General features: G+C 43.8%; 1 protein-coding gene across 1 annotated transcript in view; it reads left to right on the top strand.

The window, feature by feature from the left end:
- The window catches only part of Nos (Nitric oxide synthase), a 224753-nt gene that overhangs the window by 99396 nt on the left and 97693 nt on the right, over positions 1 to 27664 (top strand). The window contains exons 6-11 of the mRNA XM_080275461.1: positions 8045 to 8184; positions 9810 to 9984; positions 15925 to 16026; positions 18982 to 19277; positions 20222 to 20366; positions 23358 to 23462. Coding sequence (XP_080131587.1) covers positions 8045 to 8184; positions 9810 to 9984; positions 15925 to 16026; positions 18982 to 19277; positions 20222 to 20366; positions 23358 to 23462 — 963 coding nt within the window. The remainder of the gene's footprint in view (positions 1 to 8044; positions 8185 to 9809; positions 9985 to 15924; positions 16027 to 18981; positions 19278 to 20221; positions 20367 to 23357; positions 23463 to 27664) is intronic.

Genomic DNA, 27664 nt, shown 5'->3' on the forward strand with positions numbered 1-27664 from the left:
TAGATAGATGGACAGACAGACATTATTCTGACCCTTTTCCATCAAAAGATCGTGTATTTTTCCATTGCTTTCCATGCTACGACGATTACTTTTCGTTTTCTCTTTTGGGTGAATGTGTCCGTGTAGCTAATGTGATTACCATATCGAGTTATGCAGATGTGCCGAGATTACCAGGCTGCTGTGGGATGGTAACAAAGGAGATTAGTTGGGTGTCATTGTTTTTTGGCCCTGGTTATCAATATATTCGATAATTATGTGGCTGATTATACCATAGTCTTGTTTATTATTTTTCTCCTGTTGCGGACTAAATTGAATTCATCTGAACTATGCAACTGAAACCTGCCTGAATTTCCATTCTTGCAGCCGATTGACCATCATTATTATGAGGAAACAATTTACTGGCAACAAGCCATTGGCTCCTTCTTCCTTGCATATATATAAAAAAAAATAGAGCTCATCATGTTTCCATTTGTATCCTTGTACAGTACTTCGTAGCTGTATTTAATATGAAAAAGAATAGCTCAGTGGTAGCGCTCACGCTTCGTGACCGTAGAGTTGGTTCGAGCCCGTATAAGGGTAGCGTATTTTTGGTGAGATGTAGCGGTCTCTTCAAGGGTCGCTGCTTGCCCTGCATAGCTAGATGGTCCATTAGTCCTGGTTCGGGGGATTTACCCTCTCCCGCTCTCTCCTGCAGTTTTGTTGCAGGAGTTTTACTGAACACTGAAAAACTCTCAAATCACACCATTGAAATCCGTATTGTGTAGTTAACTGCCATGGTGAAAATTCAGATTTTTCTCAAAGTCCCCACTTTGTCCCTCCTGAAAAATATTAACCCCCCTTCTGATCATACGCAGCATTCAGTGTAGTACACATACAACCTCTAGGAACATCACTGGGCACTGAAATTAAAAAAAAGTTAATGTGTACAAAAATGGTGATCGCTTACCATGACGGGACGGAGCTATGTTTGGGTGTCACGGAAGGGATTCAGATGACAACTGCATACACAAATTTGTGATCACTATGTATAATTATTGCTGAAGTAGTGTGGCAAGACCCACCACCTCCTTTTGTTGTATATTTACTCAGAATATCTTTACAACAATATGTCAGTCAGTCTGTCTTATCTTCCTATAGGTAGGTGAAAAATTATTTCGATAGCAAGTAACGAAAAACTTACGTGAAAGAAGAAAATGTACTTAGTGGTGGTAATGAGGTGAGGCGAGAGACAGATAGTGTGTGTGTGTGTGTGTGTGTGTGTGTGTGTGTGTGTGTGTGTGTGTGTGTGTGTACAGCTGGTCGAATGTAAACAGACCATGTCCCATACTTTCAGCTGTGTTGAATTATGACCATTTGTTTTAACGAAAAACTTAGTTGAAAGATGAAAAAGTATATACTGTAGTGAGTGAGAGCGGCGATGCGAGAGACAAGAGGCAGGCGCCGAGGGACGTTGTACGTGTGGGAGGGAGGGGGGGCTGCTGATCGAATGTAGAGGGACGTTGTGCGTGTGGGAGGGAGGGGGGGCTGCTGATCGAATGTAGAGGGACGTTGTGCGTGTGGGAGGGAGGGGGGGCTGCTGATCGAATGTAGAGGGACGTTGTGCGTGTGGGAGGGAGGGGGGGCAGCTGATCAAATGTAAACAGACCATTTAAATTTGAAAAATTTATTGTTGTAAAAGGTACAGAGTGCTTATACAACAAAAGAAGATGGTGGGTCTAGCCACACACCTTCTTCAGCCAATACTGGTACATACATTTAATGGTTGTACATTCGTGGGTGTGGGCACTCCGTGGTTATACATTGGTACAGTGACACACACGCCCTTTGATAAATCAATTACACTATATGTTATAAGATACAGATGCATTAGTAAGATGTATTAGATACCGGAGTAAGGCCTAGTATTAGAGTAATACAGTAAACATAGCAGTACCAGCCCTAGCCGAAGGTGATGACATAACACCGCCTTTATCAGCGGGTCGGTGAGTGATGGCCACCACACCCTTCACCACCATCACAACCACAACACTCTCTCCGTTTCAGATCTTCACTACTTTTAGTTGTACATATATTTTATACATGTCTTTCACGGGTACACAGTAGCGTTTTTCTTACATTGGCCTGAAGCGGTACATTTGCCAGCAACTATGGCTAGGTAACAGAAGGCACACACACCCTCTGACATTGCACCTCTCTCCCTCCGTTTCATATCGCCACAAATGTTTAGTTGATCATCCAGTCTGTACGTGACCCTCATTTGTAGATAATAGTATTTTTCCCTTACACCTGCTTGGAAATACATTTGTTAGCTGCTATTTCTGAGTACCATAGTGCTTGAATGTTTCTGGTCTAAGATAGATCGAAGGATAGCAAGTGTTTGTAGGTGTAAATAAACATGTTTGAATGTAGTGCTTCATAGTATTGAGGTACATATTCTGGCTGTTCACGGAGAATGGAGAGTGTTATGCTGGGTGTTTTTAGACCCACTTCTCGCTCTAAAGACACCCGCGACTGAGCGGGGTCCTCTTTCTAGACCGGAAGTAGAACACTTACAAAGGAACAGGGCATAAAAACTCGGCAGTATACCTTAACACATCTATTGTCTTAATTCAAACTCCTTTCAATATACATACAAAAATATACTGAATATGGAAGGGGCAAAGTGACAGGGTGACTAATGCTGGTATAACATATCCATTGGCAAATTATTGATGTCTGAGTCAGTGTACAATTTCACTTCAATACACATATACAACATGTCACGTGGGCACGGAATTGATGTCAGAGCCAGTGCACAATTTCCATTCAATATACACATCAAGATACACTACATACGAATAGAGTAAGGTGACAAGTTAATTAATACTAGCATACATATCACAATGGCACGGTATCTCTGCCTGAGTCAATGCAGGAGAGAATGTCACATAGCCGCGGCGACACATATCACACATTCTGTCTTTTGGACTGTCCTTAATAGGTTAGTCTCGGGCCGCACACTAGTATATTACCCTGGTTCCAGAGGGCTTAGGCATAAAAGCAGTACCTTGGATAAACTAGAGTAGGAAACTTGGTGTATTATTTCTCTCTCACTGCTCGCATCACTGATAGTCACTTGCACTAAGTCTTTAACACGACTCTGGGAGTTGGAAGTGTCGTCACTGGGCTACTGAGGCCTGGGTTTAACTGAGGTGGCACCCGGGAGTGGGATGGGGCCCTTCGGGAGAGCTCTCCTGTAGGAGGCACGGTTACCAGGCCCAGTGGAAACTCCCACCAGCCCCACTCCCCAGGGAGGAGAGCTGCACCTACCCTTGGCGGCTGCATAAAACCCCGACCACCTCACCAGTCGCCAGCATTTAGCTAGGAAGCACCGACCACCTACCACCATCAGCCATGAAGGTATGGCATATTACCTGGGCCCCAGCCCATGGGAAGAAGCAGCATATCCCTGGGACACACCACCTCCTCCAACTCCTTCAGGAGATATCCCAGACCTCCACCTTGTACATCACATACGCGCACCACCGAGACCCAGACATAGCTACCCCCCACTGGACCACCCTCCTCCATCACCTCACACCAGCCCACAGTACCACCACCACGGACATCTACTTCCTCCAGCCATGGGGACATGACTTTTCTCTCCAAGATGGTGGTGAAATGCCCACCGCGACGAGACACGACAGGGACATCACGACACCCACCCCAGGAGGAGACCACAGAGGGGCTCTGAGGGCGCGCACAATACCCAGGCAGTATGGGCCTGTGTCCCCTACTACCTTGCACCCCTATTCCCTGCAACGGACCCAGCGAGAACTACACAGTGCAGGTGAATTACTCCCCAGCTGGACCAGCCCTCGCCAGGTTCGGGGTGAGGCTGATACTTCAGTCCTAGACAGCACCCAAGTGATGGCCACTAGCTGCACTAGGCTCGAGACAGCCACTAGCTGCTCACTATGGTAGGACAAATCTAAACTTGCGGCTAGGGTGGGGCATGAAGCTCTGTACAGTGTTGCCACATTTTCCATAGCGCGATGCCACCCCCCCCCCTCTCTCTCTCTCTCTCTCTCCAGGGGGAGATGTGCGTCACCCTGGGGAATTTTGTTTCTTCTATGAGTGACTTTCATTTCTTTATTTTTTTTATTATGTCTAATTATATTTAAAAATATTTATTATTGTTTTGCATATGTCGCCAGATGACCTCGCTGGTGCGGCGCCATGATTTTTCATTCAGTCACTCTCTCCCTCCTTCCTTCCCTCCCTTCCTCCATCCCTCGACACCTCCTCTCGCCTGCCTTCTTCCCCCCCCCCTTCTGTCTGTCTGTCTGTCTGTCTCTCTCTCTCTCTCTCTCTCTCTCTCTCTCTCTCTCTCTCTCTCTCTCTCTCTCTCATCTATGGTGTTTTAGGATACATTTTGGTTATTTTCTTTAACATTATATTGTACATATTGTAAATTTGACTTTATTTTCACACCACCCAGGAAGTAAGGACACAAAGTAAAGTGACACAAGGGGGCTTTCGGGTTAGTCTGGGTCTGTGTGAGCGTTGCCGCTCACGAGGGTTTAATGTATTATTTTTTCTTTTACTAAGAAATTGGCATATTTTTACTTATATTCCTGCACATTATCTTTTAATCACAATAGTGACATTATTACCCACCCCAGAAATACGGTAAAAGCCAATAAAAGTGACTACTTTTTTTTTTAGCAACACTGTAAAATATTGATGCCACGTTTCTGTATTGCCATATAAATATTTCATGCATAATAAGTTTACTGTTCTTTCATATATTATAATACACACGTTAACATTGCATTCATATGTGTTTATCGTATTTGTGATGCCTTTTACATATATAACAGCCGTTTCACATCGCGGGTTTGGGAAACATATCACCACTGTACAGAGGGTCGTGCCCCACCCTAGCCGCAAGTTTAGATTTGTTCTACCATAGCTGCATCCCCCCTCTGCAGAAACCAGTGACGGCCACTAGCCGCACTCGGGGAGAGACGGCCACCGCCCTTTCTCCTTATGCAGCTGCCTTCGGGAGCTGGACCTCAATGACGGCCACAAGCCACACCAGCAGGCAGGTGACGGCCACAAGCTGCACTTCATCTGCCATTCCATCCCCTCACAGGACCTCGGTGACAGCCATTAGCCACACCTGTGAGCAGGTGACGGCCACCAGCCGCACCCAGCCCACAGTCCACTCGGAGAACGAGGCCCCGGCGACAGCCACTAGCCACACCTCCCCTTACAGGATCTCGGTGACGGCCACTAGCCGCACCTCGTCCTCAGTCCTGCCAAGAAGTCAGGTCCCGGTGACAGCCATTAGCCTTACCAACAGGAGAGGGTCAGCAAAGCCCCATTGTGACCCTGGGGGTACGAGCAGTGCAGCTGGTGCCCAGGCGAGATCACCTGTTGTTGGATTCCCGAAGGAGAGGACACCGCAGACCACCCCTGACAGTGACCCAACCTGAGGGAGGCCACAGTCCCCGAACTCCCTGAGGCACCCCCAGAACCCCAGGGCATGACCTCCCTAGCCCCATTGGACGACGACCTCCTCCCCAGGGTGGACGCAGACAAGTGCACCTACTGTCCCTATTTGGTCCCAGTCCTAAGGACCGAACTCCCCACTGAGGCCCCACTAGGAGCGGGCCCCCTCACCATGCCGCCCAGCAGCCCATCCTGGACGACACAGCCCCTGAGACTAGTCCTGTGCCCTCTAAGGGAAGGCACACCTGATGGAACCCCTCCCACACCTGGCCAACACCTATAGACAGCCCGAGGTCTCAGCAGCCCTGACAGAGTCCTCCAGTCCAGACAGTGCCTTTGAACTTGTATAGTGTATTGTGTCTAATTTATATTTACATTGTATTCCGTGCTGTGTGAATTTGAGATAATATACATGTCAGGTTGGTTGACCCGGATTTTTAAGCCCTGTTCCTCTCACAGTGTATTCTAGTTCCGGTGTTGAAAGAGAACCCCGGCTTGGCAGCTAGTTGACCTAAAACACCTAGCATAACAACTGTTATTATTATTATTATTATGTTTATGTTTATTTCTTCTGCCAGCGAAGTTGAACGAAGGTTATGTACTCACCCTTGTCTGTTTGCGTACTGTACAAGATATCTCAAAAGTATCGGATTTCAGTGAAATGTCATGGATAGATGGGCAGTAGAGTGGGTCAACGAAGAGTTGATTTGATGTTTAAGTTTATTTGAATCTGAAATAAACCATGAATTTTATTGCTGTTGGCAAGGGTATACGCTTTCTGATACTGACTAACAGGGCAGACCAAGACCATAGAAATGACTATGTGGGACCAAGAAATGTTTGTCTGGTAGGAACACAGTACGGTACCTGTAGTGAATTATAAATGTTATCGACGGTCAAGGTATTCAAACTGTACTGTAGGTGTCCCCTATTTGTTATTAGTAAGTATTATTGTTATTTAATTGAACTGTTAGTCAATATATATTATCATTATTATTGTTGTTTTTGTTGCTGATTGTTATGCTAGATGTTTTTAGGTCGACTTCTCATCCTAAGAGCACTAGCTACTGAGCTGGGGTTCTCTTCCGAGACTGGAACTAGAATACACAACAATAGGAACAGGACATAAAAACTTGGCTGACCAACTTTACACGTACATTGCCTTAATTACAATCTTTACAATACACATCACTGATATACGTATACAGGTTAAGGGGGACACTGTCAGGCTGATAGACCTTGGCCCAGGCTGCTGGGGGCTGGGCTGCTTTCAGGTGGCTCCTGGGCGTGGGAGGTAGTCGTCGGGTGTGTTTTCCCATAGGAGGCACAGGACTACTGCCAGGAGATGTCATCTAGATGGGGCTGCTGGTCGGCATGGAGGGAAGCCCTTTCCTGGTGGGGCCTCGACCTGGAGGGTGGCCCTCTGGACTGGGGCCGAACAGGGCCAACAGGCGTGCTTGCCTGGAGGAGGGTCATCTGCGGGTCGGGCTGTGGAGGTCCCACCCTGGGGTCATGGGGGTGCCCCTGGGCGTCTGGGGGCTGCGGCCTCCACAGGGTTTGATCGCTGTCAGGAGCTGCCTGTGGTGTCCCTTCCTCATGGAGTCTGTCAGCAGCAGGCGTCATCCAGGGGCAGCCTGCATGTCGTGGATCCCTGGGCTCAGGATGGGCCCTCACCACAAGTCCTCTAGCTGCAACTACTCTGGGGAACTGCACCTGTGAGGAGAGAGAAAGAAATATCCCACTTGGCCTCTGGATGGGTGGTGGGCCGAGCCAGGGACTTCCTCCAAACGGGTAGTCTCAAGGGCTGTGGATGAAGGGCATACAGTGGCCGTCACTTCCTGAGCAGTGCACACAGTGGCCGTCACCTCCTGAGCAGTGCACACAGTGGCAGTCACCATGGGGTTGGTTCCAGGGGTGGCTGCAGCCAAAGTGCGTGTAGTGGCCGTCACTTCCTGCCTGGTACGTACAGTGGCCGTCACCGTGGGGCTGCGGGGAATAACAGCTGAAGGGAGTACAGTGACCGTCCCTTCCCCGGTGCGTACAGTGGCCGTCACCGCGGTGCTGCTTGGGACTGTGCTAAGACGAGTCCCACCATGATCCTGATGAGGGCTGGCCCGGCTGCAGTGTAGTTGGCCGGGACTGCTTTCCTGCTGGTGGCCCTGTTGAGAGGAAGAGGGGTGCAGGGTCATGGGGCACCTAGGTCCATCTCGCTCTGGCCTGGTGCTCTCCCTATACGCCTTCCCTTGGTCTCCTCCTGGGGTGGGCATGGGGCCATGGGGCCTTCCTGGGGTGGGTGTTGCGACACCCCTCCCTGGGTTTCCCATGGGGGCGGGCATCTCACTGGTAGTAATAGTAGTGGTAGTACTGATTGTAGTAGTACTAGTACTGATAATAGTAGTATTAGTAGTACCAGTCGTTAAAATGATTTTATCCTGCCTACGGACAAGACCGGTAGCAGTAATAAAAAACATGATGGGAGTTAAAGGTGAAGATGATGATCATCATCGTGATCATGGCCATGATGATATGCCTTTACATATGTTCTCAGGTGTGTCAGCGTCTGGGGTGGCGTGGTAAGGGCGGAAGGTTCGATGTGCTGCCCTTGGTTCTTTCTGCTAATGGCCATGACCCAGAGTGGTTTGACATTCCCCCTGAACTCATCCTCATTGTACCCATATCACACCCAGAGTAAGTATATGTTGGCAGAGTTTGACTTCCAGCTGACTTCATTCACTGAGTTTGACATACATCCTGGCTTCATTCTCTGAGTTTGACATCCAGCTGACTTCATTCTCTTGAATTTGACGTACCTTTCTCTTCATTCATTGATTTGATGACAAATAATTTATTTCATTATCTGAATTTGACATGGCACTCATGTCATTCTCTGTATTGATGACATCCAACTGACTTTATTCTCAGAGCTGATGGCATCCATCTGACTTCATAATCTGAGTATGACATACATCTGGTTTCATTACCTGGGTTTGGCATGCAACTGACTTCATTCTCTGAGTTGATGACATCCAGTTGACGATTCTTTGAGTCTGACATCACAGTGGCATCATTCATTGAGTTTTACATCCACTCACATTATACTCTGAGTTTAACATCCAGCTAACTTCAGTCTGAGTTTAACACCCTTTGACTTCATTCTTTGAGTCTGATAACCAGCAGATATCATTCTCAGAATTTGATATTCAGCTGCCATTATTTCCTGTGATTATGCATATTCAGAGAGATTGACACTGAAATGACTTCAGTTTCAGTCATTAAATATATCCAGAGAAGGTGACATCAAACTGACATCATTCTCTGTTATCATTTATATCTAAGAGAGTAATGTCCCTTTGTGTGTGTGTGTGTGTGTGTGTGTGTGTGTGTGTGTGTGTGTTAATTACCAAGGAGAGTGACATCCAACTGACATTGTTCTGCTGGTTGTGTATATCCACAGGGTTTCACATCCCCATGTTAATCTGGAAAATTTGAAATCCTTTTTGTAGCATATCCAGGAAATTTGACATCCATCCCTGTGTATATCCAGGAAATTTTATATCCATCCTTGAAGATATCCAGGAAATTTGGCATCCTTTCCTGAATATATCCTGGAAATTTGACATCCTTCCCTTCCAGGAAATTAGACATCTTTCACTGAGGATTTCCAGGAAATTTAACATCCTTCCATGAAGTTTATCCAAGAAATTTGACAACCACTTGACTTCATTCTGCTCCTCCATATTTCATACCCAAAGTAATATTTTGAGGGAGTTCAGCATTGAACCAACTTCATCCAAGGACTTTGACATTCCTAACAACTTCACTTTCTACATGTGTCAGCAGTTTTGAGATCCTTTTCTTTGTTATCCAAGAAGTTTGACATACTGCCAAGTCTCATTTTCTCAGTACTTTAATAGTCAAGATTATTTATTATATTCCTCTTTGCATGTATATACTGTAGAAACCTTGACATCATTCTTTGTGGGTATCCAGTAATTTTGACATCCCTCTTTCAGTGTCTTTTGGAATTTCTTTTTTCAGTGTATTTTGGAATTTTGGAACCCTTCATTTGAGTTTGTAATGATTTTGACAACTTTGAGTGACTTGAAATTTGGCATCTTTCGTTGAGTTTCAAGTTTTTTTTTACATCCTTCTTTGGCTTTTTCAGAAATTTCAGCATCCTTGAGTGTACCTGTATTTCTGCAGCCCATCCATCCCATATAGTAGTGATGATGATGATGATGATGATGATGATGATGATGACAGACACAGACAGACAGATAGATAGATAGATGTTACTAATGTCTTCCCTGCAGATACAAGTGGTTCATAGAGATGGGGATACAGTGGTATGCACTGCCAGCCGTATCTGCTCTCATGTTTGACTGTGGGGGGTTGGAGTTTCCTGCTGCCCCATTCAACGGATGGTACATGGCATCAGAGATTGGCACCAGAGACCTCTGTGACGCTCAGAGGTACAATATTCTTGAGGTGAGCCATGAACATGCCCCACTGGGAAACTCAGATACTCACTGTAAGGATGGATTTAGGGTGCTTGGATACTGTTATGTAATTACAGTATATTACTGTGCTATACAGTATTTAAGTTGCTTGGATACTCTTAGTTTTTTTTTTTTTTTTTTTTTTTTTTTTTTTAGGCACTAAAGTCCTTTATGATGGCCTAAGGAGTAATATTCATGAGCTTGAAACATTTAGGTGCTTCATAGGGCTAGCCTATTTAGATTCTTCATGGGTATTTAAGGTATTCAGATAATTACTGGAAATTTATTTTATTTACTTATTTATTTATTGTGAATGAATGTATGATTAGGATGATGATTGTAGTGCTCGGACCAGGAATTTGCATGTGGGGCAAAAGTAGAACAATGGCAAGGTGAACCAGATTTTCTACTTGTATGGACCACAGAATGAACAGGAAAATAGGACATAAGTTGATATCATCTGAAGCTTAAGGTTAAATACAGTAACTAAGCTAGAGATAGGAATGCTTATGCAAATTATTATTATTATGAATCTGACAGTTATTTTTTTTTATCACTTCATGATGATCTCGTGTGCTAACTAGTTACACCATACCATCATCCTGATTATCACCAGAAGTGATTACTTGTCATTAACATGATCATCTGATCATAACCTGCAAGTTACTGAAAGCACATCCTCCCCACCACCTGTACTTTTTCCACTACCAGCATCTGATGCACTGTGCCTTCTATCTGCATTCTCCCATAAGAATACTGATGCAGAATCCTTGACCTACAAACACTGCTAGATAGGAAAATACGCAGGAACATGACTTAAGTGTACAAACTGCTGCATGAAGTCTACAAGCTGTTGCATGGCTTTGAAGAGAGCCCTTTCTGCAACTTTTTCTGCCTTTGTACAACGAATTTGGGAGGGTACAGTTTCAAACTGGCTAAGCCATACCTAATTAAAGGAAACTAGTTATCTATACAAGTCATCCGTGACTGAAACAAACCACTTGATCATATAGTGACAGCACCATTTTTAAGTCTAGATATGATAAACATATAGACACAAAATAGAGTAAGGCTAGTGATGGAGATGGAAGTTATTAAAAGAAGATCTCTTCTTGTTCCCCCACTAGAACTTGATGTAAGCAATGGTATTAATCAGTACTGTAAGTCAGCTACAACCCCCTCCCTCCAAGAAGTAGATAACTATATAAAAAATAAGCTACTAAAATTCTTTTCTCAGATTGGTATCAGAGTGATATTTAAAGCCCACAATGCAAATTGTACACTATTGTTTATTGCTTAGTTCATAGTTCACAGAAATTCAAACACCTACAGTACTGTATGTATAAAATTATAAAAGGCTTGTATTCCAAGTACTGTGTATATGCTATCAGTTTCTCAGTTGAAAAATATTTAATAATGGCATTATAGGCTCACTTTCTTTATTTATTACTCAGTTGATATGTGCAGCAGTTTGGTCAGTTGACCTTTATTAGAAGAGTGATGATTCATCATTCTTTAAATGTTATACATTATATGCTTTCATATTGTGTTGATGCCGTGGTTGTACAGTCAGGGACAAAATTTTGCAATATTTTTCACCTCAACTGTTTCTCACTTGTCACTGCGGCTAGTGTTCTTAAGTTATGAGAAGCTTTAACCCGCCCCGTCCCGTCGACGTATGGGTACGTTGCAACGATTTGCATTTGCCAGTCCCGGCGACGTACCGGTACGTCGTGCAATTGCAATGTGCATAATTTCGACAATTTTCAAAATTCGCGCTTGATTTGTGGTACGTACCCTCGCATGACCTTCCCCTACTTGCCATCAGGCGGGGACACTCGGCGACCCCGCGCGACCCGCGCTAGCCCACCACTCGTCTACTCACCTGGTAGCAACGGTCCTGCTCAGACATGGCTAAGAGAGGTCTCTCAGACAGCGAAATTCAAGTCGCCCTGGACACCTTTACAGGCGACAGTGATTCCCCACTGGACGATGAGGATGTGGACAAGGATTATGTGCAGCCAGAGGAGGAAGAAACCACCAGCAGTGACGAGGAAGTTCCGTCTCCCAGGAAGCGGCAGTACGTGACTTACCGTGCTGCTAGAGAGGGGCAGCAGGCAAAGAAGGCACGTGCAACATCCTATCCCTATCCCCAACATGATTTGGAACCAGAATTCAAGGACGAGGACGGAGCCATGGGACGTGCTGCCACGTGGTATGGACGTGAGGTGATAACTCATCGTGGCCCAGAGCGTACACTACGTCGTATGAGCAGGTATGGGCCTAGCATTTTGTTTGGGGAGTTAGGAAATCAAGTGGAGGGAGTGGGGAGTGAAAGGGAAAGTCCAGGGAGGATTAGGGAAAGTGAGAGTGACGTGAGTGAGTCATTGCTCTCCCTACGTAGTGTGAGGCGGCGTAGTGGATCACGTGGGCCAGTGCGGGTGCGTTCCTTATCACGTGGGGTTGTGAGGGAGGGGGAAGGTGGGGAGGAACCACTCCCAAGCACGTCTTATGCTCCCCAATATCCCCTAACACGTGGTCGAGCTAGGGTGTGTGAGAAAGCACGTGGTGTTGTCATGGAGGGGGAAGGTGGGGAGGAACCACTCCCCAGCACGTCTTCTGCTCCCCAATATTCCCCTATTTCATCCCCACAGCCCCCTAATGTTCCTCAAGGCCGTAAGGGTAAGGGAAAGGGAAAGGGTAAAGGCAGAGGGAAGAGGAGTGACAGTGGGGAAGCCCTCCGCACTCCTTATCCCCCACCTCCCCAATCAGGATCTCCTCCCCACCCAGACGAAGGCGGTGATGGGGATGATGGGGACGAGGGATTTGTGTCGTGGAATTGGGAGGATGGGAGTGATTTTTCTCCCCTCATTCACCCCTTCACTGAGCAGGGGCGATCTGGCTGCATTGCTCCAGGAATTCACCGTAATTCCACCAGGTTGGATTTTTTCCACCTGTTTTTCAGTGAGGCATTTGTTGAGCAGATTGTATACCAAACCAACCTGTTTGCAAGCGCCCAGCGCCTAGAGAGTGAAAGATTGGGAACAAGGAATAGGCATTCTATCATCTATGATTACCCTGTCTCCCTTCCAGAAATGTTCTTATTTTTTGCCCTGGTCCTTTTGATGGGTATTATACGAAAGAACAGAATTCCTGCTTACTGGACTAGGGACCCTGTTATGTTTACCCCAATATTTGGTCAAGTGATGAGCCGTAATCGGTTTCAACAAATTCTAAGTCGCCCCCATTTCTATGATGCTCATGATCCTGCAAATGCAAACAACACTGATAAAATGAGGCGAATTAGGTTGATCTTTGATCACCTCAGGCAAACCTTTCGTTCCTCATTCTATCCCTATAGAGACCTCGTCATAGACGAGAGTCTCGTGTTGTGGAGAGGCAATATTTCATTTAGACAGTATATACCCAGCAAAAGGCACCGTTTTGGGTTCAAGATCTTTGTTATGTGCGACTGTAGGACTGGATACGTGCAAGACATAGTCTTGTACACCGGTGCACAGACAGACATAATAGAAGATCGAAGTATTGGACTGTCGGGAGCAGTGGTAAAGACGATGAAAGAAGACTACCTTCATCGTGGTCACGTTCTCTACCTGGACAATTGGTACACTAGCCCTCTTCTCGCTCGTTATCTTCACACGCATGAAACGGGAGTCTGTGGAACCGTAAAGGTGAACCGGCGTCACATGGCCAAGGTAGGGCGGAAACTTGCAAGGAATGAGGTTGTCTTCTTCAAAGCCAACAACATCCTTGCAACTGTGTGGCACCACAACAGAGAAGTAAGCCTTTTGTCCACGGTTCACCGCCCCTTGATGCACCGTACTGATTCCGTAGATTACCGTAGCGAGTACAGGCGTCGTGTTTGGAAACCTGAGTGTGTCATGGATTATAATATAAACATGCGCCTCGTGGACCAGTCAGACTCCATGATATCGACGGTAGAGTGTGCCAGGACCACGATGAAGTGGTATAAGAAACTGTTCTTTCACTTGCTAGATATCACTGCTCTGAATTGCCACCACCTTCACGCCATGACAACAGGAGTTCAGGAAACATTTGAAGGGTTTGTGAGGGAGCTCACAAGAGAAATCTTTGCAAGGTATGCTGTTGAAAGGCCCCAACATTGCACCCGCACTGCCCCTATTGCACAAACTCCCCTGAGAATATCCGGCCGCCATTTCCCCACTCCTATCCCTCCCCAGCCAAACAGACCTAGGCCCCAACGCAGGTGTCACGTGTGCAGTAATTCCCAGGTGAGACTCACGACACAGAGGAAGGACACCCGCTATGAGTGCGTGCAGTGTGACGTGGGTCTCTGTATTCACCCATGTTTCAGTGAATATCACACGTTGATGCGAAAGGACGCAGAAATTATGAGGTAAATGCGACAGACAGACGCTCAGTGAAATTATCAGTCATGTTGATCTCCAAATATTAGTATAAAGTGCATACGGGTAGAACATAAGTGCAAAAATTGTATGTAAGTATATAAATATGCCCTAAGTGGAAACTTACATAGCGAGGGTTTTAAGATGCGATATTCTGTCGCTCAGTGCAATAAATACAGCCCGTAATTATACAATTATTATTATTGGAAATGCTTACGGGTATAAGTTCAAATTATTGTAAGTGCTGGAATATATTCTAAGTCAAATATTCATAGCGTTTGTATAGAGATGCGATTTCCTGACGCTCAGTTGAATAAATAAGGCACGTATTAGTGAAAATAAAAGTCAGCAAGTGGTAAAGTGTGTAATATATGCGAAGAATTAGTATATAAGTGTGTGAGTATTATGTTGGTCGAAACATTCATTGCGAGGGTATTTTCATGCGATATTCTCACGCTCACTTGAATAAATAATGCCAGTAAGTATGTACAGTGCATTATAGGGGTGTAAACGTGTGTGATGTAAGTGGGAAATTATAATTGGAGTGAATAAATAAAGTAGATGATGAAACACGAGTGTTTGAGATCGTGGTTGCTACGTGAATATGCGCTAGCATATCGCTAAATGCCCTCGTAATGAATGAAAATAATTGAAAACCTTTACAGTGGTGGAGGAAAGGTTCTATGTAGAGGGGAAAATAATTGGAAAGTGATAAAACAATTTGGTATGTTGAAATACGAGTCATAGCGAGTGCGCTTACTAAGCTGATGTGAGCTAGACTTATGCTTCATGTCATCATAATGAATGAAAACATCTGAAAACACTTACAAACAGTTGTAATTGGTAAAATGTCATTGAAACAGAAGTATACAAGTAGAAAAAATGATAGGTTGACTCATACAAGACACTTAGCATATAGCACATTACGACTCGGACCAAACGCTATGCTCGCGCGATGGTACAATGCTTATTTTTCATATATATGTGTCTGAAATCCATTATATTGTTACTGTTATTGTTTATTAGTTCAAATTCAATAAATATAGAGGTGTTGTGTGTTGTTTCTCTCATTATTCCTTACCATAAAAAACGTAAGCGCATATCACGTCCTCTACAGAACACCACACCTGGCTCGGGGGACCTCACCTGAACGGACCACTTGTAGACCGCGGGAACCACTTTCTTTGTGATTTTCCTTCGTTTCTCGACCTAAGCGGAAGTTTTAGCCAAAAAAAAAAAAAAAAAAATCCAAAAAGGCTCGGGACTGGGGGATGTCATAGGTGCGGAAAACCTCGGGACGTGACGGGTTAAATATTTACCTATCTTTGCCGATAGGTAATTCTGTGATATGATGCATGATGGAGGAAAGCCTTGGATATGCCCTAAATATAGATGCAGTGAAATACAGTAGCAGTGTAAATCGTGTTCCTAACAGGATTTGAAACGTTGCTGATACTTGCACAATACTGTTCATGCTGTTACTCTGATGAATTGTTCCTTTCAATTTTTCTCCGTACCAGACTGTGGGCCAAAAAATGGGCTTGGACATCCAGAGCCCCACCAACCTGTGGAAAGACAAAGCACTTATTGAGGTCAACATTGCTGTCCTCCACTCATTCCAGGTCAGTGATGTAATTGATCACACTTTTTCAGGAACTTAATGCAACTCTAGTACAGCTGAATCAGGATTAAGTCACATGGCTCTGTCATGGCTACCTTGGATGAGAAAGTGTGATGATTAGTGCTTGGTAATTTATTGATCTTTATATCTTGATTTGGGTAGAAGATTGCTGTGGATTTTGCTAAGTTCAGATTGGTAAGTTAGCATTTGGTTAAGCTTTTTCTAAAATTTAGGGGGAGTAAGAACTGTTTTCTTAGTATAATAGGAAAAGTGTATGGTAGGATACTTATTGACAGAGTTAGAGAAAGAACAGAGGAATTAGTTGGAGAAGAACAGGGAGGCTTTAGGAAGGGAAGAGGTTGTGTAGATCAGATATTCATTCTTAGATCTTTAGTGGAAAAGTTTCTAGAGAAGGGAAAGAAGTTGTATGCGGCTTTCATGGATTTGGAGAAAGCATATGACAGGGTGGATAGACAAGGATTGTGGAAAGTATTAAGAATATATGGAGTAGATGGGAAGTTTGAATGCTGTGAAGAGTATGTATGATGGTGCTAAGGCTGCAGTGCGTGTGGATGGTGAACTGAGTGAATTTTTCTCTTGGAAGGTTGGGTTGAAACAGGGATGTGTCATGTCTCCATGGTTGTTCAATCTATACGGTACATGGGTGGGGTAATAAAAGAGGTACAAGGTAGGGTAATGGATGTTGGAGTGGCCCTGGTGAGAGAGGGTAGTGTTTGGAAACTCCCTGTACTGTTGTTTGCAGATGATACTGTGTTGTTGAGTGAAGACAAAGGAGAGCTGCAAGGCTTGGTGGACGAGTTTGGGAGAGTGTGTAAGAAACGGAATCTAAAGGTGAATGTAGGGAAGAGTAAAGTGATGGTCTTTGAGAGAGGCGAAGTCAGTGAATGTACAGCGAGATTGGATGGTGAGGAATTGGAAAATGTGAGTACGTTTAAGCACTTGGGTAGTGTGATGAGTAAGGATGGAGGTTTGGAGGGTGAAGTGCTTGAACGGGTACAGCAGGGAAGAAAGGTTGCTGGTTCCTTGAAAGCAGTGATAAGAAACAGGGAAGTGAGCATGGAAGTGAAAAAGTTACTACATGACAGTATTGTAATACCAACTCTAACGTATGGAAGTGAAGCTTGGACGTTGTTGGAAGGACACAAGTCAAGAGTGAGAGCAGTGGAAATGAGTTATGTAAGAGGAGCCTGTGGAGTCACATGGAGAGACAGGCTGACAAATGAGGATATGAAGGAGCATTGTGGTGTGGATGTGGATGTGATAGGAAGCGTTAGGAGGAATACACTGAGGTGGTTTGGCCATGTGGAGAGGATGGAGGGTGAAAGACTGACGAAGAGAGTGTATGTGAGTGAGGTGGAGGGGGGAAGAGGGAGGGGGAGGCTGAGGATGAGATGGAGGGATGGGGTGGAGAGGTATATGAGAGAGGGGGGTGTGAGTTGGAAGTGGGGCAGTGAAATGGCAGGGGACAGAGCGATGTGGAGGCGATTTGTTTGTGGCCACCCCAAACGGGATTGAGCCGTCTGGCAATAGATAGATAGATAGATAGAATGTTATACCCAGGTATTTTAAATTCAGAATTAAAATGTAGGGTTCATCATAATTACTCAAACTTATCCTAGCTTTTGAAGTGACATATTGTATTAAGGTTGAACTATGGCATCCTTCAGCAACATAGAGAAAGTGGGCACAAAATGAAAACTAGAGAGATACCCCTACCAGTAACCCATGTATTACTATGAAAGGATTTATCTACAATACAGATATTCTTTTTATGATAAAAACCATGCTATTTATAAGTTACAGGGTTAATAAAACCATCATGATTTCATTCAAGCTGTGAGTAACTATAAGCAGACAGTTATCTTCCGCTAAGTGATATTTTTGTGGTCAAAACGTCAGTGTACCCATTCAAGCTATTTCTGGTATGATAGACTGATGAAGAAAATAAGAACGGTCTTTAAAACTGGGACCAGAGGTGGTATGAATCATCGTTATAAAGAAGTATCCATCCATCCATCCATCATCCAAATAAAATGCAAATATTTGAGTATGCACAAATTTTTTTACAGTAGAGTATAGCCAATCACCATCAGTCATTGAGAATTTTCAAGGATGGTAATGATGAAATTCTTTTAAAAGGTTAATTGAAACTGCAGGAAAGCTTAACCCTCTTTCCCACACTTTACCATTCAGTGGCAGAAATGTTAACTGTTATATGCAGTTTTTTTTTTTTCTTAGTCATCCTTTTTGGTTCTTATTTTACTGTTACAATGTACTTCCCGAAATCCAAAATGTCTGGGATCAAAAGGCTTTTGGAAATTTTTTTTTTTTTGGAAAACTGGAGTTCTCTGTGATTATCATTGATCAGATGTATACAGCCACCTGTTTGTCATTCCCCTCAGTAATTAATGTAGCCATGCTTATATCCCACAGTCATGGTTCTGATGGCTAAGGTGTGAGAATTTAACAGTAAACATTGACTTTTCTTGTCCATAGGGAACAGAATTACAGAACAGAAAATTATTATTAAATCAACCATGTTTCGGCAAGCTTGGGTGATTTTAGGTCACTGCAACACTCTGTCAATACAGTGGTGAGCCTGGAAGCCAAACCAGGACCTATTGGCAATAAATATACTCTTGAAGAAAAAAAAAACTGTAAATTGACTTTTTCAAAATTATTTTAGAAAATGGTATTTCTAGTTTGGGAGTCCACAGTAATCAGAGATCAATTGCCTGTTGAAGTTTTATTGCAACTAAAGAAGCTGATTTGCCAGTTTCCTCCAATTTACACTGTCATTTGCATGAAATAAGTTGGGATAATTTGGAATGTATCCCTGATTCGTAAGGACTGAATGTATCAGTTACCAAGAGGCAGTTTTATTCTTCTCGGTAACATCTCATCGTCTAAGGTTTAATCTCCTTACTGTTCGCAGAAAATGAACGTGACCATTGTTGACCATCACTCAGCAGCTGAGTCCTTCATGAAACACCTTGAGAATGAGCAGAAATTACGAGGTGGCTGCCCTTCTGACTGGGTGTGGATAGTTCCACCTCTCTCTGGTTCCATCACACCTGTTTTCCACCAGGAGATGTCATTGTACTACCTGAAGCCTTCTTATGAGTACCAGGACTTTGCTTGGAAGACACATGTGTGGAAGAAGAATAGAGATATCAACCGAAACTCTATCAGGAAGACAAAGCGCAAGTTTAGGTTCAAGGAGATTGCAAGGTATGTTTTAAAGTACAAAAAAAAATGCTTTAATAGGAAGTTCATCAGTTTAGTATCAAGAAAGGTCTGGTCTCCATCACAGACGGTGAACTTCCCATGTGTGGTACATGAACATGATCTGCAAGAATTATCATCCATCTTGAAAAAAAAGGAGTGATGAATGTGGCAAAATAAAACATAAACCACGCCAGTACAGGAAGTAGTCAATAAACCACACCAGTACAGGAAGTAGTCAATAAACCACACCAGTACAGGAAGTAGTCATTGTGCAAAGACAGTAAATGTGGGGAGAAATTATCAATACTGTAGTAAACAAATGCTCACTGTGGTAACTTTACCACTTATACCATTATAGCCCATTTGTGTCCTCAGTTATGGTACAAGAGTGGTGGTGTGAGTGGTCATTTTTAGTGCTGTTTGTGTGTCAATAAATGTAACATCAGATGTCTCTAATTCATAGCAAAGGTTAAGTAGCAATGTGGGACTTGGGGGCCCAAATCTGAGCTCTCTGTATACAGTACAGTCATTTTTGGGGGGTGGATCATTCAAGGATAATAACAGCAGTGGAAGTCCATGCACCACCAAATCCTCCCTTTTAGTTCCCTTCATGACACAAAGGGGGTATATTTGTATTATTCTTTGTAGCCTGTCCCAGATTTACCTACTGTAAGCATGAAAGAGAAATTTTATATGAGCTTAAAGTCTTTTAAATACTGTATGTAAGTATTTTAACTTGATCTTCAATTATATTACTGTACTATTGGCCAACTTGCTTGCCTACAAATGATTGACTACGTAGTTTGTTTTAAAGCTTGTCGCTACGTATCACTTTTATTGCAGTACCTCCCAAAGTATGTGGTAACCAGTCACTTATTACATATTTGAAATTGCTGTAGAATCTTCTCATATGTTATTAGATTAATTGACATCTGTCATGTTTTCAGAGCAGTGAAGTTCACAAGCAAACTGTTTGGGAAGGCACTGAGCAAGAGGATCAAGGCCACAATCCTGTATGCCACTGAGACAGGCAAATCTGAGATGTATGCCAAAAAACTAGGAGAGATCTTTGGACATACATTTAATGCTCAGGTAAGAAAATGTTATAGACTACTTTTTGGTTCTTTTCTATATTATTATTATGTATTCAATAGGAGATACAGTGGCTTTTAGGACACTTGTTCCGATATCCTTGAGACCTAAAAACCAGAGATGTCATTTAGGAATACAGGTATTAAAATACCTGAACTGACATTGTGCATGAAGTCATAGTAATGCTGGTCAGTTCACTCACTAGCATAGGCTTAACAAAATCTCATCTATATCAGCACATTGTTAAGATAAAAGCCATCTGGAGAAATGACAGATACAGTATTCCCCCCTATTGTCTGTCATAATTCAACCAAAGCCAATTGGCATTGTTGGATATTGAATTTTTTTGGATAATGCCATACAGTACTGTACTGTCCCTCCCAGCCCCTCTACAGGGGGCATAACCCCTGCAAAAATCCTGTATTGTACTGTATAACTGTCAGAACATAGAAAAAAACAACCCAAAATAGAAGTTTCCTTATAAACAGTACAGTGTTATACAGCTACTGTATACTGTATTCACTATACTAAAGTACTGCAAAAGATTTTGTTGATTATTCTTATGTGTTTAGTGGTGCACTGTCAATTAATGCTGTAAAAATGGATATTGTTCTAATTCGGCCTGATTTTTGTTTGTTGGGTAATGACATACGTTGGGTAATGTGGCATTAGATAATCGAGGGATTACTGCACATGCTTTAGGGGGATAGAATCTACAAACACCAGTTTGTTAGTCGTTCCAGGATTCTTGTCATTGCTCATTATACTGTACTGTATTTGCTTTCACCTAAGCAGTTTCTTAGACTCTCTCCTTGCATTTGTGTTGGTATGGTATATCACCATCAGACATTGCCTAGTATTGGTTGGTGGGGGCGCTCACCATCCACTCACTTGATGTAGTGCTGCTCTCTGGTGCCTGCCCTTTCCTCTCTTCCTTCCTTTTTTCCATCCTTCCTCTTCTGTCTCTCTTTCCTTCATTCTTTCCTCTTCCATCTGTCTACGAGTGACTCTACACTGAGTGACATGCCAAATGGTTTCTTGTACACCAGGAAACCATTTACTATGCTGGGTGGTAACCATAGACCCAAATTATGGCACCTGGTGGTTTAGTGGGCAATTAAGGCACTCCATTTGGATTGAGCCAGTGCAAGTTTATATCCAGGGGATGGCTGGAGCTTATTGTTCATGTAATCCTGCTCAGGGATGAGTGAGGCTGGTCACTATCATCTTAAATGTCAGGACCAACTTGCCTAGCCCTGGGCTCCTACGCTCCTCATGGGGCAACACTGGATTAGATGTTGAACCAGTAAATGAATGTAAGTAAAAGATCTTTACATCAAGTTAACAGAGACTGCTTGAAAGAGAATACTGCTGCACTCCTGTAACAGTTGGTGTTTTACCTATACCCAGCTTGCATTGAAATATTTAAGTTTTATCAAAACAGTTTCTTAGACTCTGGCCTTCTATTTGTGTTGGGATGGTACATCACTGTCAGATATTGCCTAGTGTGTAAGTGAAAGGTTTTTACATCAAGTTGGCAGAGACTGCTTGAAAGAGAATACTGCCGTACTCTAAGAACAGGTGGTGTTTTAGCCGTACCCAAGTTGTATTGATCATTATCATCATCATCATCTGGACCTCCGTTCCCACCCTAGGGCAGGGTGAGGAGTAGCAACATCCAGACAGCCTAAAGTTTGCCCATTTCAGTGGGCCACGCTACGATTCACTCAGTATTCAAGCCCACGGAATCTTGGCTCCATCAGACAGGCCAAAAAAATTTCACCATGTTCTGTAGCTTCACATATACCTATCTGATAGAGTCAGTCCGAACACCATCACATTAAAAAGGGGTGCCAAATCCCTTGCTATGCACTTCTCCACAGAAAATTCATTCAGCCAGCTCAGTCTCTTGTCAGTCCCTTAGCCTCACCAACCTCCATACCTGTCTTCCTCACACACTCATCTACCATATCCCTCCACCTTCTTGGCCTACCTCGCCTCCTCACTCCTTCAGATTCGCTCAGATATACGTTTTTAACCACTGTATTGTCATCCATTCTCTCCACATGCCGAAACCATCTCAGTACGCTCTCTTTGATTCTGGTGTCCTCTGACTTCCTCACTCGGCAACTTTCATGAATCACATTATTCCCTATCCCATCCACTCTCTGTACTCCACATACATTCCTCAGCAGTCGCATCTCCACTGCTCTTACTCTTGATTTTTCATTTTCATGCTACACCATAGTCTCACATCTGTATGTTAAAGTTGGCACTAACACTCCTTCATGTAAGCCTCACGCAGCTGCAACACTCAAGCCTCTGTTTTTTATGAAGACCTTCATAGCACCAGCTAGTTTCCTTCCTTGTGTCACTCTACTTTCCATTTCTCTTGCACAATTTCCTCTTTTTTCTATCTCTGTACCCAGGTATTTGAGCTCTCCCACCAATTCCAGTTTCTCCCCAATCACTGTAACATCAGACTGGGAGTCATCTTCTCTCTCAGTAACTATCACTTTACTCGTTTTTACAATTACTCTAAAAGCACAATGCTCACAGACATCTACAAAACTCTCCACTAGTCCTGTGTTTGCAAGTAGCACTGCATCATCAGCATACAAGAAATTTGAGATTTTCCATCCATCACCATTCATTATCAGTGCCATCCCTCTCTCCATCACTCATGCTTTTACTTCTCTCATCACTCCGTCCATATATACATATATATTGAACAACCATGGGGACATCACACAACCTTGTCGCATGCCCACATTGATTGTGAACCAGGTACTGTACTTAGATGCCCATTTACCCTTATACATGCTTCACTACCATAAAAACTCTTGACGGTACCTAGCAGCTTACCATCTATACTGTACGTGTGCAAAACTTTCCACAATCTTTCCTTGTTTACTTTGTTGTACTGTATGCTTTTTGCAGATCCATTAATGCCATAAACACCATATAATCCCTTAATGCTTTCCCTTCCAGGTGTACTGCATGGCTGACTATGATCTGATTAACATAGAACACGAGGCACTGGTCCTGGTTGTCACTTCAACCTTCGGCAATGGTGATCCTCCTGAAAATGGAGAGGTATGGTGGGGAATGATATTTGAGTAATTAGGATGTGGCAAACATTTATAATTTTTTGATGAGGTGGGTAAAGTTGCAGGACCTGAAGAGGCTCAAAAGAGTACAGAAGCAGTGGTAGAAGATGTGAAATGGGAGCTAAGAATAATATGAAGAACCGAGCGATTGATAGTGCAGAATACCTGTGGCACCAGTTGGCTAGATTAGCTTCACAGAGCTCACTGAGGTGACAGCAGTGGAGTTTAACTTAGCCTGGGGGGCTTAGATAAGATCTAACAGTGCAGAAGTGACAGATACAGTAATGTTCAACTTTGCTGAAGTGACAGAAATGGGGTCTAACTGCTTACATGACAAATTTGATCCAAGTGCTGAGGTTATAGAGAAGGGATCTAAGTCTGAATAGACAGAGATAGAGTTTAACTTTGCAGAGGTAACAGAGATGAGGCCTAACACTTGCGAAGTTAGAGACAGGATCTAAGTCACAGACTGAGCTTGAAATTGCTTAGATGGCAGAGATCAAGTGAGGCAAGAGACGTGTCCTGAAGTGAAGGATGCCATCCGCCATGAAAAAAATGCATATATTTATTTGGACATTTATAACTCATTAATAACTGGACCATATTTGGTTCTTGACCCACCAAAAAATCATCCATTCTACTGACTTCAAATGTAAAGGTAAGAATGATAATTATATTAAGTTGATTATTATTATTATTATTAATGTTCTTTTTTTTTTATCATAGGGGTGTATAGCTGTTGGCATTTATAGTATTTAGATGTTCATTACCATGAAGGATATACGTCACTACATTTGGTGGTTTGGGTATGTATAGGAAGAAATTAATTAGTATTTATATTTCCCAAACTGACAAACCCTGTAATAAATTAATTATTATTGATCATTTCATACAGCCATTGATGCCTAGGTTACAGTACAGCCATTGATGCCTAGGTTACAGTAGTTATGTGTACAGTGGTACAGTGGAGGACAAGCCCCACTAATTAAGTTGTTTTAAATCTGCAAGAGAAGTTAAACATGAGTAGGTATCATATACCCACCAACCCTAAAATTAGTTCATTATGCATTCGCATTCTCCTCTCCATGCTTACATTTATCTTTGGCCACTGGTCTTTTCCATGAGTGAGGAGCCCTTGTTAGAACATGAGGGCTGGTCAGTGTCAGTCATGGAGGTACAGTAGACCCTCAGTTTGCATGGCTACTGTATCCAGGAATTTTACAGCACAGATTATAGGAGGAGGCTGTAGCACGGGCCGAACAGGGTGGTACTGCCGAGGGGAATGGAAATGCTGGTGATAGGGAGAGCTGGAGCTCCTGTTTCACTGGTATCTAACCATCCCCCCTTTGCTGACCTTTTCAGTGTGACAGTAACATGTAGAGTAGACCAGCATACTCTCCCAAACATATCCTCTGTCTTATGCAGTACACCACATGCACTTTACACTTCACGCAACGTATCCCACTACGTTACAGGAGTTGGCACCAGCAAGGGCATGCGGCCAGAAAACTTTGCCCCTACTACATAGTGGCGGACTTATGGGGGAAAGCGTGACGGGAATTCCGCCGAAATAGATCATGGGTCCAGGGCGAGATGGGGCTCAAACCTGTGCTAGAGGGTACAGGGCACTGCAGTTCCCAGGCTGCTGCTTCCGCCCAATAGAGAGGGGCCCGAACCTGGGAGTAGCACCCCAGGAGGCTGCCCTATCAGTGGGTGTATAATGGCGGGATAGTTGCAGTGCCAAGGCACGCTTGGAGGGTGTCCCTGCAGCTGTCCTGGCAGGGTGCCCCGAGGCCACTACCACAGCCGCTGGTAAGTTGGTGGGCTAGGGGTCCCAGATCCATTGCCTGGACCTGGAACTGTGCAGTGAATGGGGCCTGTGGGATGTCTATCCCCCTTTATTAATACCGACCATGACAAAATACAAGAATAAGTTTCAAAGCAAGCCTGAGGACAGTAAATCACCCAGGGGGATGAGGGTGGGTTCATGGAATGTGGAAAGTTTGAGGGGAAGAGCGGGCGAAGTCGTTGAGGCGTTCAGTAGGAGGTGGGTGGATGTGGCATGTTTGCAGGAAGTCCGGTACAGGGGTGGATCAGCCAGAAAGATTGTTGGGAAGGACTGTTACTGTAAGTTGTTTTGGCAGGGGGGACAGACGAATATGGGGGTGTTGGTGTGATGGTTGTGGAGAAACAGGTGGAATATGTTTTGAATGTTATGAGAGTAAGCGATAGGATATTGGTAGTGAAACTTTTGTTCAGTGGAAAGATAACTGCAATTATATCGGCATATGCTCCACACGCAGGATTGGATGAAGTAGAGAAAGATAGATTTTGGGATGATTCAATACGTGTAGTAGGTGGTATGCGGGATGAGGTAGTGGTTTTGGGAGGGGACTTAAATAAGGTCATGTAGGTGAAGCAGCTGAAGGTTATGAAGGAGTATATGGGGGATGTGCGTATGGTATAAGGAATGGGGAAGGGGAAAGGATACTTGAGTTTGGGGAGGCAACGGACATGATTATGTGCAACACATATTTTAGGAAAAGAGAGAGTAGGTTAATTACGTACGAGTCTGGGGGAAACAGCAGTCACATAGATTATTTTCTGGTTATGAGGGCTGATAGGAGGTCAGTGAGGGATGTTAAAGTTATAGGAAGTGCGGAGTGTGTGCAGCAGCACAAGCTATTGATTTGTGATATGGTGCTTAAAGAATGAGTGATGAAAAAAAGGAATTATATACAGTCGTGGTCATAAATAATCACCTATTCTCTGGTCCCCCGTGCCTCAGGCTGGCTCTTTTATGTGCGGCAAGTCACACTGGAGTAAGAGGGGCTGATAGGGAGGGGCCAGAAAGAGAAGAGAAGGTGGGTGGGGGGATGAGTGATGGTGCAGGGATGGAGTGATGGAGGGGAGGGAGGGTAGGTAGGGGAGGAAGAATGATATGCAAAGTGGTGGTCACATTATATGTCTGTTCTCTTTCATTCAGGGCATTATATAAAGAAGTTAATATTCAGTAGACAGTGCTGCATTACATATTGTATACAGTAGTGGCATCAGATAACAAGCTTTAGATAGGTGGTGATATGAAAGGCTGACTCGTGAGAGAAATATGCTGATGTGACAGATCAAACATTAATGCAGAGCCATCGAGAATGTTTGGGCCCAGATTGTCAATGTGTGGGTGCCAGAGAAAGAGAGGACACGGGCCTGCCTCCTCCAGCACACCCAAGGAGCATAGCAAGCACGAGTGGGAGTTGTTCAGACAAAACCAGCAAACCATCAACAGCATTGTATCCTTGTTGCTTCGAAAACTGCTAGAGGTTACTGAGGCAGGACGTCACTGGACTACTTACAAAGGCTTTCCTCATTGTTTTGGCTTGAACAGTGTCTGTTAACATTGACAAAGATATATTTTAGGAGTTTGGGTAGGATTTTGTTTCAATTTCCTTCTAACAGATTGTGAGAGATATCATTATTATATCCATCCATGTGCACAGACGTCAAGTTTATTTACCTTTTATGCAAACTTATTTTAAATAGCTTTTTCATATAGAGATGTCATAAAATAGTTGACATGACATTGACTATATTGAGGGAGTATATAGCTAAAGGATGATCATATTTACTGTGGACACAGCCGTGTCAAAGGTCGTATATGCTATTTAGTTCCAAAATTTAATTACATTTAATGGCACAAGATGTTCCTTTTATAAACATTACGGAAGTCAAAGCCATCCAGATTCCATTCTGCCTCAAAAGTCAAAATACACGAATAACACAAATATCTGGCTCCGCACTAATGTTTGATCTGTCACGTCAGTATATTTCTCTCACGGGCCAGCCCTTTATATAATCTCCTGTCTAAAGATTGTTATCTGTCGCCTCAATACAAGCTGTAATGAAGTATTTCCTACCGAATATTAATTCCTGGATATAATGCCATGAATCTATTTATTGCCAGACGCCTCAGTCCCGTTTGGGGTGGCCACAAACAAATCGCCTCCAAGTCGCCCTGTCCCCCGCCATTTCACTGCTCTGCTCCCAACTTACACCCCCCTCTCTCATATACGTCTCTACCCCATCCCTCCATCTCATCCTCGGCCTCCCCCTCCCTCTTCCCCCCTCCACCTCACTCACATACACTCTCTTCGTCAGTCTTTCACCCTCCATCCTCTCCACATGGCCAAA

This window comes from Coenobita brevimanus, chromosome 61, assembly GCF_032717465.1.
Source record: "Coenobita brevimanus isolate Jiangsu-jjx chromosome 61, ASM3271746v2, whole genome shotgun sequence".
Lineage (NCBI taxonomy): Eukaryota > Metazoa > Arthropoda > Malacostraca > Decapoda > Coenobitidae > Coenobita > Coenobita brevimanus.